The following is a 16,168-nucleotide window of genomic DNA, read 5'->3' on the forward strand; positions in this document are numbered from 1 at the left end:
AATTGAAAAGGTTGAAAAAATATTTTATGTTTATGTTTTTACTTTTTTGTTCATAAAAAGTTAATCAAAAATATTTTTATTTTTTTATTTTTGCATATGTATATAAAAAAAATCTTAAAAAATCAAAAGAAATTAAAATAAAAATATTAGAAAAAAAGTTACATGATTTGATGACATTCTTTCATTCGATAGCTCTGTATAAAATGGAAAATGAAAGTCTGAAGCGATCAGATCGATAGTGGTAAGTTCAGTAACAGTTCTTATAACCACGAGTCACAAAACACCGTGAGCCGAGACGCTAGATGTAAAAAAATGGCGTACTGAAACACTGCATGGGTGGTAATAACAGTTTCATAATTATTTGCTTTGGAATGTTTAAAAAGAACCTTGATCGACAAGTTTGGACCTACAAAACACGGACCTATTTTATGACATGCGCTACCTTTGCAGTAAGAGAGAACCTTATATCATATCCATACTGTCAAAAATAAAAGTGAGTACAAGTGTCATATATGATACCTAAGTCAAACTCAAGCACTTAATTGAAGATATTTCAAGAATTTCAAAAAGACGATTGAAGAACTCATATCCGAAGGCAAATATACAAAGAAACAAGTTCACTCAAATCAGAAGCCATCTCAAAGATAAATGTAGCATGAATGAAGAAATTTGTGATATAATATTTGTTGTTCTCAGAAAAGTGAAAGCATAGGAGTTGTCCCCCTACAAGTGGGTTCACTGCTTCAGCGAAAGCTGATTTGACGTGATGGGTTCTTTGGGATGCGGTAAGCCTGGTTCTTAATTATCTAGTCTTGAGGACATGAAATTCTGAAATTTGTTATTTTCGCTTGCAATGTTAATTAAGGTATAAATTTTAAATAAAATTTACAAATCGTTATTGGTTCACACCGTCAAGCTTCTTCCTGAGTTTGGAAATCTGTGAAAGATGGAAGGTATTGTGATAATCGTCTAGGTAGTGATTCCATTGGAGCTTTGCACGGTGTTAAGTGTGATCACGTGAAAAAAAAATGAATAGTTTTTAATTCAAGTTTTTAGTTTCCTTAATTTTGTTTATTTCAGTTTTTATTCTAAATTCTTTTTAGGTCATCTACATCTTTTCATTTGTTTATAATGTTTAATCTTTTTATTATTTAAGGGAAAGTAAGGTTCAAGCTTGGGGAGATTTGATAAATGTTATTTTATGCATCTGTTAGGGTAGTTTTTACTAACATCTAGCATCATATTTTACACATTTCATGTCATTAGTTGAAATAATGTTCAACTCATGTCATTCATTAGAATACATATACTGGCTTATGTTTTATGTTGTTTTTCAGATAATTCGAGTGGAGTACGTAGTACTTTGGGAGCAGCTTTGGATACGTTTGATGGAGCATTGTAGTTAATTGGAGCATGGAACTTATGAAGGATTCTAAGAAATGCTTAGAAGTTGTTTTAGTCTAGAAAAATTTGATCGATATGATCCTACAAAGATTGATTGCTACATTGTAAAGCCTAGAGGATGTTGATGTCAGCTTTAATCCTTTGTTAGTATTTTAACCATATCTCATGACTCGTAACTCCGATTGGCGTGATTTAAAATGTACCGGAAACTAGAAATAGTTTCGAACAACATACATGTCTGTGAAAAAACAAAAATGTGATCACATTTGTTGGTCAAGGTTTTGTAGGGTCAAAAAATGACCAGGGGAAGAAAAATCATGAAAAATGCGATCATATAGGCAAAAATGTGATTGCATACGTGATCACATTTTGTGTCGAGGTTCAAAATAAGCTAGAAATAGCATCGTAATTCATTAAATGGCGATTTGGGAAAAATTGGACAAAAAGGTTATCGCATTATTGCATATATGCAATCACATTTTTCTTATTCTTGCTCCAAAAGTTACCTGCTTGCATATAAATACAACCCCTCTGATCAGTTTGAACCCAAGTCGATTCTTGAAGCTCTAAATGACGAAAAAGATAATTTATGAGGCGGTTTCTCTCTGATTTTAGTTATTTCTGAAGATCTAAACGCTGAAGATCATTTCCTACAATTAGTTACCAAGATTAATCAGTTACTTTATCTTTTTATTAGTTTAATTCGTTTTTAGCCATGTCTGGAAAAAAAACCGTATTTTTTAGGTTTGCATTAGACTAGTACTTTTCATGTGATCAGTTATCATATTTGGTATTCATTGTGTGCGTCTATCAAGTTGTTTCAGTTTTGAGCTTAATGAGTGTTCGATTTTGATTCTTGTTAGTCTGGTCACCTATCTAAGAGTTAATCATTCAAGTTAATCAGTTAATAGAATATGTAATTGTTCTTTTCAATGGGTAATAAGTATCAGATTGGTTTCTTGATGGGATTTAACTCTAATATAAACTGAAATAGCATACCTTTACGCTTCCGAGCTTGTGAGAAGTATTGGGTATCGTTGGGAATTTTACACAAATCTGAATGTAACTTTTCTTAATTTAATTAGTAGCTTGTTTAATTAGACAGTAAAAAGTTAGGGTTAACTGAAGAGCCTTGTTTTTGTTAATTTAACTAGGTAAAATATATTATACTAGAGCTTGTTAGTTTTTCTAAGTAACAACTTAGATAGAACACATTTTGAATAACCAGATCTGGGCTGATTACATAATTAGGAAAGTCACAACAGAGCTGAATTCATTTTTATTACTGATTTCATTTAGCTAATTTAACTGTGATTTTTAGCTTTTGTTTTAAATCAACCCCCCCCCCCCCCCTTTATTATTTTATGTTAAATAAGTAGCATGTGCCTTTCATAAAGAGAAATTGACCATTAGGTTGTGTCCCTGACGATTCAACGCTCCTTCCCACTGTCATCCATTAGCGCAACTAGCAGTCAATTATTATCTGCTTAAATCGTCTATGACAGCTATTTAGCAGTGACTCTAGAGATTTTAGCAAAAAACTCAACTTCTTCATTGCTAACAGTTGATTTCCTAGCACTGTCTTTTGAATATTGAAGAATAGAATTGAGCTTAGAGTTAAGAATTTTATATTTGTTCAGACATGATTGCATTATCATCAACATTTTCTTCTTCTTGAGTGAACTCTAATTCTAATAGTCCAACCATTTCATTTTCATCCTCTTCTTCATGAGTCTACATCTCTTGTTTGAAGGATTGAGAAAAAATAATGTCAAGATGGCTCATTCATAACACCTTGAAATGTTGGTGACATAGTTAGAACTGATGTAGGTGGATTGTGTAAGTTTGTGGTGGTGGTACAGCTATAGTCTCGACTACTGATGTCGGACTCCCATCACTCATGTTAACATTTGAGTCCTTATTAGATAAGTTCACAGTGATGTTTGAAGTCCTACCATCCTCCGCATTGGACTCGAAAACAGGATCCTCGGGTGGTGTGACTGTTGTCTGCTCAGGGAGTGAAGTAATAATTGGTTCACTAGAATTGATGTTTGTATCCACATCAGATGCGTTCACAGTGACATCAGGAATATGTATATCCTTAAAATTTGATTTGACATTGATATCCTATGACCATCGTTTCCAAAGAAATCATATTCTATATCTTCGCTATCTCTATCAGCCTCAAAAGTTCTTGATGGTAACAAAGCTTTGGTTGAAAGTTCTTCACCAATCAAATCCCTAAGCTTGTTAATGAATTTTAGAACACCAACTACATTTCATTTTGTACTTTCTTCCTCAGTAATTTCCTAAATAACCTCGGTTTAACGAATACTACGACTTTCATTTAGATTATTAAAGCTAAAAAGTAGTTTAGCGTAAACTCACTTTTTACGTCATAAGGCGTCGTGTCGGTTCTGAAACTTCATTAAGTCATAACTTCTTCGTTATAACTCGGATTTCGATGAGGTTTTTGCCTACACGTTTCTAACGAGATAATTTACAACTTTCAATAACATTATTTTTACTTATTTCCAACTTAAATTTTACATTTTCGTTAATTTCAATATTTGACTTTTGATTGGAATCTCATAAGACTTCCACTACTTTTCTGAATGATTCTAAACATAGTTTTACTTCAATTCTCGTAAAAACTATCTTGTTAGAACTAATGCTAAAAACCATATAATATTTAATAATATTCATTTTTAAACTAACAAAACACGATCACTGAACGTGTATGTTACACTTTGACCAAAATGTTTGTGTAGTCAAATGGCCGAGCTACACTTAGAGAATTATCATTGCTTTTTTGGCTAACTGGGTATCCTTTGTCAAGATGTGTCTTTGACCAAAATGTTTTTGTAGTCGGCTGGCCAAGCTACATTTAGAGAATTATTGTTGCTTTTCTTGCTAATCGGGTTGCCTTGGTCAAGATGTGGCTTTGACCAAAATGTTTGTGTAGTCGGCTGGCAGAGCTACACTTAGAGAATTATTATTGTTTTTCTGGCTAACCGGGTAGCCTTGGTCAAGATGTGACTTTGACCAAAATGTTTGTTTAGTTGACTGGTCGAGATACAATTAAAGAATTATTGTTGCTATTTTGGTTTTGCCATTAAACCCACATTTCATTTATTAGGGAAAAGCTTGTGTCTCTCATCTTTCATATGTACATATATGAAAGTTGCCATGATTGCTTTTGTCCAAGCATCTTGCTTTACCGAATTGCTTGCTGACCATGTTTTTTATTGGAACGAGATTGCCTTTGCACTTTTGATCTCAGGCGCTCTTGTCCAGCTTCCTTGTTTCCTTTCTTTCTGCGGGCCTTTTCTTATTCCCCCATGAAGTGAAAGTAGTTGGTTTTGTTGTTCGCTTCCCAGTTTTTGCTAATGAGTTCTCCAACAATACCATGTTTGGCTTTCTACTTGTATACAGTCCTTAGGCTTTTAACCGTGGGCTTACATTTCCTTTTACTCCTTCCTTCTTTTACCTTGGTTGTTGGTCTATCGTTTGCCATGATCATTGTTTCTTCATTTGTGATCTCTTGCTCTTTATTGTTTTGTCCATAATAGGTAACCATGTTCCTTGTCAAGTTTAAATGTTGGCTACTCCATCCTGCTTCCCTTTTTGCGTCACCACAATTTCGTTCGCTTTGCATTTTCCATGTGAATTCCCTTATTGAGACCGAGACATCTTGCTCTTACATTAATGAAGTTATTTCTTCTTCCAATGCCTTAATTGCTTTGCATAAGTTGTTGTCTGTGTTGAGATTCACTTTAATTTGCTCTAGTTGTTTGAGTTTTTCCTCCTTCCATTCTTCCTTTGCTGGTGCGATGATTAGTGTTGCATCTCCTTGTTGACTCATGATGTTCTCACATTTACCAGTTTCATCCTTTTGGTTGTACTCTTGCTTAATTTTCCCTGTTCATTTCTTTTCTGATATTGTACCAACTCCTAACATGGTATTAAACTTGACTAGTCCATGTATTGTTGATGATATGACTATGAACTTATGCATCATTGACCTTCCGAATATTATGTCGTATGGTGAGGATGCCTTAATTATGAAAAATTGGATCGGCTTGGTTATATTTCTACCGTTATTGTAGTAAACTAGTTTTAATGGTAGTATAATCGTTCCTTCAGGTCATATGTTGTGTCTGTTAAAACTAATTACATGCGTCTCAAGATACTTTATTTTCCTTTGCGCCTGACTTGGAGTTATTGGCAGAAGTGTTTGTACATGACGTCTGTGGAGCTCCTATTATCCATGTAAATGTAATTCACATAATTTTTCCTTATGAATCTTACAATAACAACAGGTTCAACTCTTCTTTGATCGTTGCTGCTATAATCCCATTCGTCGAAAGTGAACTTGTCTTCCATCCCATTCTTGATTGACCTCTAAATTTTCTTGCTGATTGAACATGAAGATTTCTCTTTCCAGAAACTTTTGATCTTAGGTTCTGTTGGGGAAATGATTTCTAACTACTTAGGTCGAATTCATCTTATTAGATCGCTTACCTGTCCATCTTGAATTTTGTTTTTCAACTTTCTTAAGAAGCATTGTGCATTCAATGGTATTGTGCCTGGTGGATTCGCGAAATTCACAATACTAGCCCTACTCTTTAGTGCCTGAACTGTCTCCCGATTTTGTCTCATATTATTCTTTTTGCCTTTAACTACTAATGCAACATCATTTCTTCCTCCATTCCTTGGTAATGGGTAGCTTCATCTTTGTCGTACGATGCGAACTGGGTGAGCCTGCGTCTTTGTATTGCCATATCTTTGATTTTCTTGTGTGCTGAAACTTTCACATAAGGTGCACGATTGTCCTTTTGAACATAAACTCTTTCTCCTTGGTCTCTCTTCATTTTCTATGGTGCTGCTTCCTCCTGTTTCATGTACCGTTGGACACTTTCCATCATGTCATTCCTTGATTTGGTTGATCTGCCAACAAGTTTCTTGAATAAAACTCATGGGTGTAATTTGTATGTGAAGGCAACAATTACCATACTATGTGCCCTTTTCGGGGCATTTAGCGTTGCCTTATTGAATCAATACATGAAGGCGTGTAATGATTCATCTTTCCGCGGTCTACACCCTAGAATGGCATGTGTGTATGTTATGTGCCTCATATGCTATATGAAGTGACTGACAAATTCTTCTCATAGTTGATTGATATCATGTATACTCTCAGCTGGTAGACTCTTGTACCATAAACATGTTGTCCTGAACAACATGGTTGGAAAGAAGATGCACCAATACTTCTCGTCTAGGTAATATGCATACATCGTCTATTTGTAATTTTCTATGCGGTCATTTGGATTGCCCGACCTATCGTACTTTGAAATTTCAGGTATATTTGTTCTTGTCGACAATTTGTATTCTCGTATACTTCTTATAAGGGGCGACTTGCTTGAACTCAAAACACGACAATGATTAGCATTTCTATTTACCTCCCGAAACGTGTTATTATCTGTTGCTTGTGGTGTCCATTGGATTTGTGGAATTTTTTGACTTCCCAAAATGGTCTAAGAAGTATATGTTGGTTGAGATTGCAGTTGCCAAAATGTCTAGTAATATGTGTATAGGAATCGGGATGGTAATTGGATGTACGATTGTACATCCCGTTGCAAGGGAGTTGTTGTTGCCAGATGTTGATGTAACAAGGGTGGTAGGAATTACATAGTTAAGTCATTTTTAGAGACCGGTTTTGATGGTTGTTTAGACATGTTCGGTCCTCCCATGCTAGAGCCATCTTCCGTTTTGACTGTGATCGATATTGCTTATCTTGCCTTTTTTTCCTTTGGATGGTGACTAAGTATTAGGCTCCCCTTCGGCCTGAACCTATGACACGCTAGGTTAGAAAGCAGTAGCGACTAGCGAGGGATGAACCCCCAATATTGCTCTCCGATGACTATGTTTAATGTCAGGTAATAGTGTAGTAAAATTGCTTAAGATGAAAGAATTTTGCCTTTAGCGGAGTGTATCAAATTTCTTATATACAATGGGATGGTCTGGGTTCTTACTTCTTTAACAGGTGGTGCTTTTATCTGTAAGATGTAAGGGTTGTACCCTTCAATATAATAATACTGCATTTTCCATGTTTCCCATGATGTTGCATAAGGATTCATACGGGTGATTTTGTTGCCATAATATATTGCTTCACGGTTTAAGTGGTTAGGTGATGTCGAGCGTCATTGTATATGGGCCGACCCCATACAACATTATGTAGAAACTTGGTGGATAGAGGTGTAGAGTTCTTTTCTGCGCAGCTATTAAAAGAAAAACATGCATATTGACACTAATATATTTAGCTGAGGACACATGAAATACAATAACGTTTATATTCTAATTTGGATGTGACGTTTGTTTTATTTTGACTCGCCTTATTAGAAAATAACATCATCAAAATGTAAGCATATAACTTTTTCGGTATTAAATTGGAAAGACTTTCAAGAAACTATCACAAAAACAAAAGCTTACAATAAACTATGGGTGTTAAGTTTCTTATAACACATTAAGTATATCTTGTTATTTATATCTGTCGAAATTGGTGGGTTTGAATTTAATAAGTTTTTCGTCAAAGTTAAGGTTTCGTGGAGAAATTATCAAAAGAGCTAAATAGGAAACTTGGGTATTGTCTTTCACAACCTTCTATCATGGTAAATCAATAAGAACTTCAAATATTTATACAATCTGAAAAGTATTAATATTGACTTTTAATATTCTAGGCTTGACTTTCATGGCTTCTGTGCAGAAAACATAATGAAAGCTTGCTGAACTTTGCTTGTGTAGTTTGTAAAACCACATGATTTGATCAAGTCCTCTATCTCTTCTTCTGTTAAATAATTATAATTCCCAGAAATCCTCTGCCAAAAATAATAATAAGAAGAAAAAAGTCATAGAACAATATTAATTTGTCAGGCTATTTCCAATGACGAGGATGAGGGTATTCATGTCTTTTTCACAAACTACTGATTGAGGGTAAGTCTTTGTGACTTTGTCCAACCTTTTTGGGTGGGACAAAAAAGTTGCTATTTTGTCTCATTAGTCCAACGCACACCACAGTATGTCTTGTCTTGTGTAACAAACATGCCATAAAATTACCAAATTGCCCTTACCCGGTCAAAAGGCCTTAGTATTGCAGGAGTTGATGAAGTTGATCGTAGAAATGTTGTCCCAACAAACACACCGCCACTTCGTAATATACGATTAATTTCTGCAATCTATAAAATGAAAAGCAAACAAAAGGCAAAACTCAATAAGAACTCAATAAAGTTTAGGGTTTAGAGAAAATTAAAGGATAATGATTCCAATCCATGGAAATGAGAATAGTTTGCCTTAATCCATTTATAACTCATATATATGATGATTTATTTTTTTACTTAATCAAGTAAGCTACATATAAATGTTTCTTTTTTACTTAACTCACGAAAAAAAAAAAAAAAAAAAAAAAAAAAAACGACTTAATAGAGAAAGTAATGAAAACGAGGCTTTCCTAATGTTGAATTTTTTTATGATCAACTTACAATTCATATAATGAGTAGACTGATTTTAGACATGTAAATATAATCATACTAATAGCGACTATGAATAAAAGATACTAGAGTTGACCCTAAAAATCAAAGGGTAACTTACTGCATTCGAAGGGGATGGCCAACAATGCAAAGCCGCACCAGCATGAACTGCATCAATTGAACCTGATGAGAATGGAAGCCTGGAAACATCTGCCCTTACTAGTGCAAGATTTCTGTAATTTTTAAGTAAAAAAAATGAGTTTATTGTGATGAAAATATTTAAGCCTGTCTTTGGATCTTTGCTACATGGGACACGAGGCAACTAGACAAACTTTTTAGAGCTATTCGATATCAATGCCTGTCCCATCTTGTTTCACATTTTTAAGTAGGACAAAAAATAACAATTTTTGTCCCATTCACATGGGTCCTAGTCTAACTGTCTAAGTCCCACCTAATTTTTTGTCTTATTCCCAAAAAGGTGGGAGAAAGACCATGTGGGTGCTGGTCCCAATTAGGAATTTTTGTCTTATTCCCAAAAAAGTGGGAAAATTAGGAGGGACTGAGACTCAGACCCATATGTGTGCCGGTCCCAATTAGGAATTTTTGACTTATTCCCAAAAAGGTGGGACCCATGTAGGAATTTTTGTCCTACTGACTACTGACATATGTCAGTTTCACAGGGTCCACCACCTTTTTGGTGGAACGAAAAGTAGGAATTTTTGTCCAATTAACATCAGTGATGATCCAATGCATGCCAAATGCAGTATAACTTTATTTGTTATGTCATGTCCTGTGTGACAGACACGGCCTGAGGGAAATAGGGAAGAGGATATACTTACGAGCTTGAAATTGTATCGTCAAGTTTTATAAAATCATAACATTGACGGAGCATATTTTCAGAAAAATCAAGAGCGATGACTTTTGAGTAAATTCCTGATTTTGCAAACTTGCGGGAAAATAAACCGCTTCCACAACTAACATCTACTAAAGTTCCACCTTCTGTTGGTTTGAAGTAGTCTTGAGCCATGTTGAACTACAAAATGAGAATTTTAAGTAAGAATCATTGAAAATGGTAAAAATCACAATGTACTAAGAATCAATGGGTCCCACAGGGAAACATCAGGAGGTAAATCACAATGTCACCAAAACAAACTAAGTTGTCCCACAGTTGATGCATTTAGGGAGAAATTAGTGTCTACACATAGTTCAAGAGAAGCATTCAACTATTGATCAATGTCTTAAATACCCTTGAAGAATGGTAGAAGATCATTGAATCTTTATAATGATGGCGTTTTGGTAATTATATGAAAATTGGTCCGAGTTGGAGAAAAGTTTAAATGAAGAAGAAATGGAATAAGCAAGGAATGAGTGATTACATTCTGTGATCATGTTTGGTTGTCTATAGGATTGGAATGAATTTTCCATATTTTATGTATATACACTGTATAGTTTTATCTCTAATCTTTAAACAATTTAATTACAATTAATGAACTTTTATCTAATAATAATAATAATAAATTAAAACTAAGAAAAGCTCACTAAATCCAAAACTGAAAACACATTTTCTTGTTACTTCTATAGAATAATGTTGTAGTTTAATTAAAATCATGAAAAAAAGACCTTGTGTGATTATAAAGTATATAAATAAAAATGGTTTATATTGCAAATTTTCATTCCATCCCAAAATGGAATGAAGAAAACACACTTGACTAAGGAATGAAAACCAACAATTTGAAAGGAATCACATTCCTTCATTAATGGTCCATTCCATTCCATTAGGCAAGACAAACAACTTTTTTTAATTCGATGGAATGAACCATTCCGTTCCTTTGTCGTACCAAACCCTACCTTATGTAGTGTTTGGTATGATGGAATCAGAGGAGGACTAAAGTGGTTATTCCATTGGAATGAAAAAAATAATGTGGTTTTTAGTGCATCATGGAATGGAATGAAAAATTGCAATATAAACCATTTTAATTTATGCAAACTCTATAACACTAATTTTTTTTTTTTTTTAAATTCACAACTTTATTTTTAAAGATAACTACAAAATTTTATTTTTTATTATAATCTTAATTGGGTTTAACCATTTTAATGAGCTTCTATTATGTTTAATATTTCACCTATTTAAATAAATTTTCATTACATATTAAGTAGAGTAACATAACACATTCTATTCACATTTATCATAAAAAATTCATTCCATTCCTAGAGGCCAACCAAACATGATAATGGAATGTAATGACTCATTCCATTACCTTGCTTATTGCATTACACCATCCATTCCATTCTTTCATCATTCAATTCCATTCCATTCCATTAAAACAAACATTCCCTTTGACTAACAACAAAAAATCAAATGAACTAACCTCTTCATCTGGGCCAGGAAAGCCACTAAGGTTAAAATTTTGACGCCATCCTCGTTCATACAAAAATGAAACCAATGGACTCCTAATGAAAAAGATACGTGTCAATGTTTACCACTTATCAAAATTTAAATTAAAAAAAAAAAAGTATTCTAATTTCTAACCGAAATAACTCAGTACGAGATGGTTGAATTTCAACATAATCTTTTGCTCCAGCAATTACAGTAAGATCAAGATACATGTTTTTACTTGAATATGATTTATTGCACTTTCCACATTTGAAACCAGATCGATAGATTGCTGGCCTGCAAGTTTGACCGATTTTAAGTCAAACACTAGAGTCGAATCATGTGAATATGATTGTGTTACCAAATCAATTGGAAATTTGACAAAAATTTAACTTACAAATTGAAACCTGGAGGACCTTTTCTTGTAAGTGGTTCGAAACACACAGGGCATGAGAACAAATCACGTTCGCCTAAATCTTGAAGCTGAGTGATTGCTTCCTGTAATAATGAAGTGTTTTTTGTAAATACTATGCTCAAAACAAGAGTTGAATCAATTAATAATATGTACAGATTATATAGGCACCCCCAAAAAGAATATTGATCACAGAAACTATTGAGCAAATATACACAATCAAGACAAAGTACAACTAGAACCCTAAAAATCGAATCAAACATTCAACTTTCTATCCAATTACATTTCAAATTGCAAAATAATCTCTAAACACACAAACACCGAGACTTTTTAACAAGATTTAGGGACTTTAATACGCTCATAATCATGAAACGAACTACGATAAACAGATTTTGTATCACGAATTACAACTGTTTGTGCTTTTGTCTAAGACAGAGAGAGAGTACCGATACTGTAGCAACGAGGTCGGAAGTCGCTCGAATTCTTAAAGACGGGTATCGGAGGGAAGAACTTAAGTGGGTATACTTAAAAGGAGAAGGGGATTTAGGAATTAATAAGGTACGATGATGAATAGGGCGGAGCAAATGATTAACAGAGGAAGAGGAGGTTGAGGCCATTAGGTGAATTTATGGATCTTTATCTGGTTTTCTTTTGTTGAATTGGCGTCGAATGTATACAAAGAGACCTATATATAATGGTAATTTCATGATGGAGACGAAGAGTGAAGAAATTTCTTGTTTTTGTTTCATGGGTTTTTGTTTCGGTGTGTTTATGTGGTGATCAAGAGACCAGGTGAGAGAGAAGAAATCTTTATGGAACAAAAGAGACCATCGTTTTCTTTAGAGGATGCTCAATTGCCACATCTTACATTGCCATGCCATAACTAACCGTTCTTTACAATAGTACCCAAATATATTAAAGATTTTTGACAAAACTTCAAAAATGGTCCTTATGGTTTTTGAAAATATCAAGTTTAGTCCCTAATTTCAAAAAACTTTACAGATGGTCCCTGTGGTTTCAAAACTTTTAACAGATGGTCTTTTTCGCTAACTCCGTTAACATTTGACCGTGCAGTGAAGGGCATTTCTGTCATTTCACAACCACAGGGACCATTTATGAAGTTTTGCCTTATTTTGTAAAAAATAATAATAATAATTATTTAATATTGAAGGGCCCTCTCTCTCTCTCTCTCTCTCTCTCTCTCTCTCTCTCTCTCTCTTCCTTTCCAGTTTTTCTTCACCACCGGCCAAGAAGAGGTTGCCGACCATCAGAGTTGCCTCGCCTTTTCGGGCCTCCTCCACCCTCCTCCGTCGAATCTGTGATGCCGACAATGGAATCTTCTCTGTTCGTCAAACACCAGCAAGAACAATGTCTGATTTGTGTAAGTTCTAGGATAAACTTCCGTCATCTTGTTTTATGGTGAATTCAATTGCATCGATTCTCTTGAAGTAATCTTCAGTCAGGGGGAATTTCATGATTGAAGCACCACGATACACCATTGTTCACCCAATTTTCAATCTATATGACAAAACTTAATTACCTGATGTCCACTTTCATTAACAAGATCGAAGTTTTGTCCACGATACACCACTGTTCACCCACTCGTTCCCAACCACCGCCAGTTTTAGAACCAGATGCAGAACCATCTACAAATCTGTATTGTAAAGACGATGAATTACGCAAATTGAAGCTGTTAGCCAGTTACAACTAGGGCTAGACAACACCAGCAATGGCAACAAGCAAGGAACAATACAAAATTGAGTTACATGATAGTAATATGTTCTACCTAGAACATTAGGGCATTTTGACAATTTCAATTTTTTCATATAGAAAGAACGGGAAATAGATATCGTCAATTGAGTATTCACCTGAATGGACTCATCTGGACTTCCTTCAATCATATTTACAAGGTTGTATTCACAGGTTACAGCTAATAGGGTGTAAGATCCCGGAATATCAAGAGTAAAGTTGAAGGGTTAAAAGAGTAAATTGGCAAGGGCAACTCGGCGAGTCCACGAGTGGACTCGGCGAGTAGGATCGCGATTTTGGTCGCATCTTAAGTGGCCGACTCGACGAGTCGGCGGCTGGACTTGGCTAGTAGGCGCTGAGTGGAGAAAGCCCTAATTTTGGAGGATGAGCCCTATATAAAGGACATTATACCCTCTCCCCAGCCTCCTTACCTTCCCTTAAGTCCAGTAAACCCTAGAAAAGAGATTGTGAAGGATTGGAGTGCAATTGAATCTTTGAAAAGAGATTTGGAGGAAGATCTTGGAGAGTTGGGAGGCTTGGAGCAAGGGGCTTTGCCTGGATTCAGATTTATCTGCTGTTGGGGCTTCCTTTTGCGGTATAATCTCGTTCTTGGGCTGTTATTCTTCTAGATCCATTATTCTTGGTATGTTTGGGAGGTTTAGCTTGTGGTATCTTGAGTTTGAAGAGCAGATCTGAGGTTGCTACCTCAGATCTGGAGTGGAGGAGGTCTAAAGTGCATTAAAGTCCCTGTTCTTGAGTGATTAGTGATGTCATCATGTCCCAAACCCTAGCCCTAAAGTGTAATATGCCTAGATCTCTTTGGATTCACGTAAAGTTTGCCACTTTACGTGATGGATAGGTTGTAGGAAGCTAGATCTACGTTTTGGATCAATTGCATGGCCTGGAAGGTTCTGTTTGGGATGAGATCTAGATGTACTCGGCGAGTCACAAAGGTGTACTCGGCGAGTTGCTTGAAGATGGTTTGGAACTCGGCGAGTTGGAAGAACAACTCGGCGAGTATATTGAAGATAGCCTTAGACTCAGCGAGTCTGTTCTTGGACTCGGCGAGTCTGGTCGTGAGGTCCAAGTTTCTTCTGGTTGAGCTGTGACTCGGTGAGTCAAGGGATGACTCGGTGAGTCGAGTGAGGAAGGACTCAGAGTTGCTGGATTCGGCGAGTCTTAGGGTAACTCGGCGAGTTAAGTCGCGGATGGGGATAGATTCTTTGAGAGTTATGGTATGGTTATGGGTTAGTGATGGGAATTTCGTTGGTTATCATTCATGAGGGTTGTTAGTGGAAATCTGGCGTTGGTCTGAAGGCCGGGTAGCATATGCTTTCTGAGGAGTGGTTAGCTGCAGATTGAGTTTCTTTCGAGCGGGATGATCAGTGTGGAAATGTGATTTTTGTGAAGGTTGTTAGTGCTAGTGGGAGTCAGTCTGCGTGTAAGTGTTGGTTCTGTGCAGGGTTGTTTTGGGAGGTCGGTGATAGCGATCGGTGGTTGATAATCATTGCTATAAGTGGGGGAGAATTGGAAAATTATCCGGAAGATCGATGAGCATGTGAGGTTGCTTAGCTGTTTGGGATTCAGCAGTGTTCTGTCAGCCCAGAGCGTAGGCTGGTATGAGTAAGTGGCAGGCATGCGGGGCGGGATACAGACCTAGGGCATTTGATTGTGGAGGGCCTGGGATCAGGCCGGGATCGATTATGTATGAGATAGAGTTCGGAACCCCTAGAGGGCTAGAACAGTATGCATGGGAGGATTTCCCGGAGAGATAGTTCGGAATGATGAATGTTAGTTGAGCGGTCTGGATAGACTGAAGGCCGATAGGCGTACCAGTCAGGCCGAAGGCTCGGAGAACGGTCCTGCCAGACTGAAGGCACTGAGAGCGGTCCAGATTGGCTAAAGGTTCTTAGAGTGGTCCAGATTGGCTGAAGGCCTGTTAAGGCGGTCCAGTCATGCTGAAGACTCTGCAGGTGTTGTTAGATCGGTTCAAGGAAATGGATTGAGTATGTTGCGATGTGTTAGCATTAGAAGGTCTGGCCACGGGTATTGATCTTGATTAGTGGAGATAGTGTATGGACTCGAGAGTCCTTGCGAGCAGATTCAGAGCATGTGTGTTGCATGGATAGCGGTTATGCTATAAAGGAGCGGTGTAACGTTGGGCGAGCACCGTGGCACTTGTCGTAGTGACAAAGCGGCCAAGTGGATTTCCTTGGTAAGGGAAAGAGAGAGAGGAATGTAACTCCGAGAGGGAGTGTAAATTCACGGAAGTGAAAGCAGCAGCACAAAGATTATAATTGGAGTGGTCCAATTGCGGTCATCGAGCAGCATGTTTGCGGCAGTGGTATGGGATCACATCCGGTTTGGGATGTCTGCTGAGGTCGCGGAAGGAATTCCGTGGGTGTAGAGCCAAGAGGCTCGGAAGGGATGCAGGGAGGGAGTCTTGGGCTCTTAGTGTGATTCTGATCAGGGAATTGTATATGTAGTAGTGGTTCATCCTGGGGGATGTTTGGAGATGTCGTCAGTGTGACGGGTTTTCCCAACCCGAGAGTGCTAGGGCTAGTTCAGCATGTGCATGCGATTGCAAGAGAAGAACTCATGGGAGTTGCTCCGAGGCTAAAGAATGTGTCATTTTGTTAGCAGGGTGTGGATAAAGTTGGACTCGGACCAGGAACCTGGCGGTTTAGGGTTATATCCTAGCTCGTA

The 16,168-nt window shown here is 36.6% G+C and overlaps 1 protein-coding gene across 1 annotated transcript; it reads right to left on the minus strand.

Moving 5' to 3' along the window:
- Positions 1–8,015: 8,015 nt before the first annotated feature.
- LOC145062025 (S-adenosyl-L-methionine-dependent methyltransferases superfamily protein) lies at positions 8,016–12,587 on the minus strand. The gene is made up of 8 exons (XM_079009634.1): positions 12,160–12,587; positions 11,699–11,799; positions 11,458–11,598; positions 11,297–11,378; positions 9,767–9,960; positions 9,049–9,160; positions 8,532–8,636; positions 8,016–8,279 (listed from the first exon to the last, which is right to left on the minus strand). Exons 1-8 carry the CDS (start codon positions 12,328–12,330, stop codon positions 8,151–8,153), a joined length of 1,035 nt encoding a protein of 344 aa, XP_078865760.1. The 5' UTR covers positions 12,331–12,587; the 3' UTR covers positions 8,016–8,150.
- Positions 12,588–16,168: the final 3,581 nt, after the last annotated feature.

This window comes from Lactuca serriola, chromosome 7 (assembly GCF_051521515.1).
Source record: "Lactuca serriola cultivar US96UC23 chromosome 7, Lser_US96UC23_V15, whole genome shotgun sequence".
NCBI classification, from domain to species: domain Eukaryota; kingdom Viridiplantae; phylum Streptophyta; class Magnoliopsida; order Asterales; family Asteraceae; genus Lactuca; species Lactuca serriola.

Excerpts from the sequence above, each read along its gene's own strand:
- LOC145062025 (XM_079009634.1), bottom strand. The coding sequence starts at position 12,330 with ATGGCCTCAACCTCCTCTTCCTCTGTTAATCATTTGCTCCGCCCTATT. Across the intron at positions 9,961-11,296 it reads TTCCTGGCCCAGATGAAGAG|TTCAACATGGCTCAAGACTA; the intron begins GTTAGTTCATTT and ends CTCATTTTGTAG. Across the intron at positions 9,161-9,766 it reads GACGATACAATTTCAAGCTC|AAATCTTGCACTAGTAAGGG; the intron begins GTAAGTATATCC and ends TAAAAATTACAG.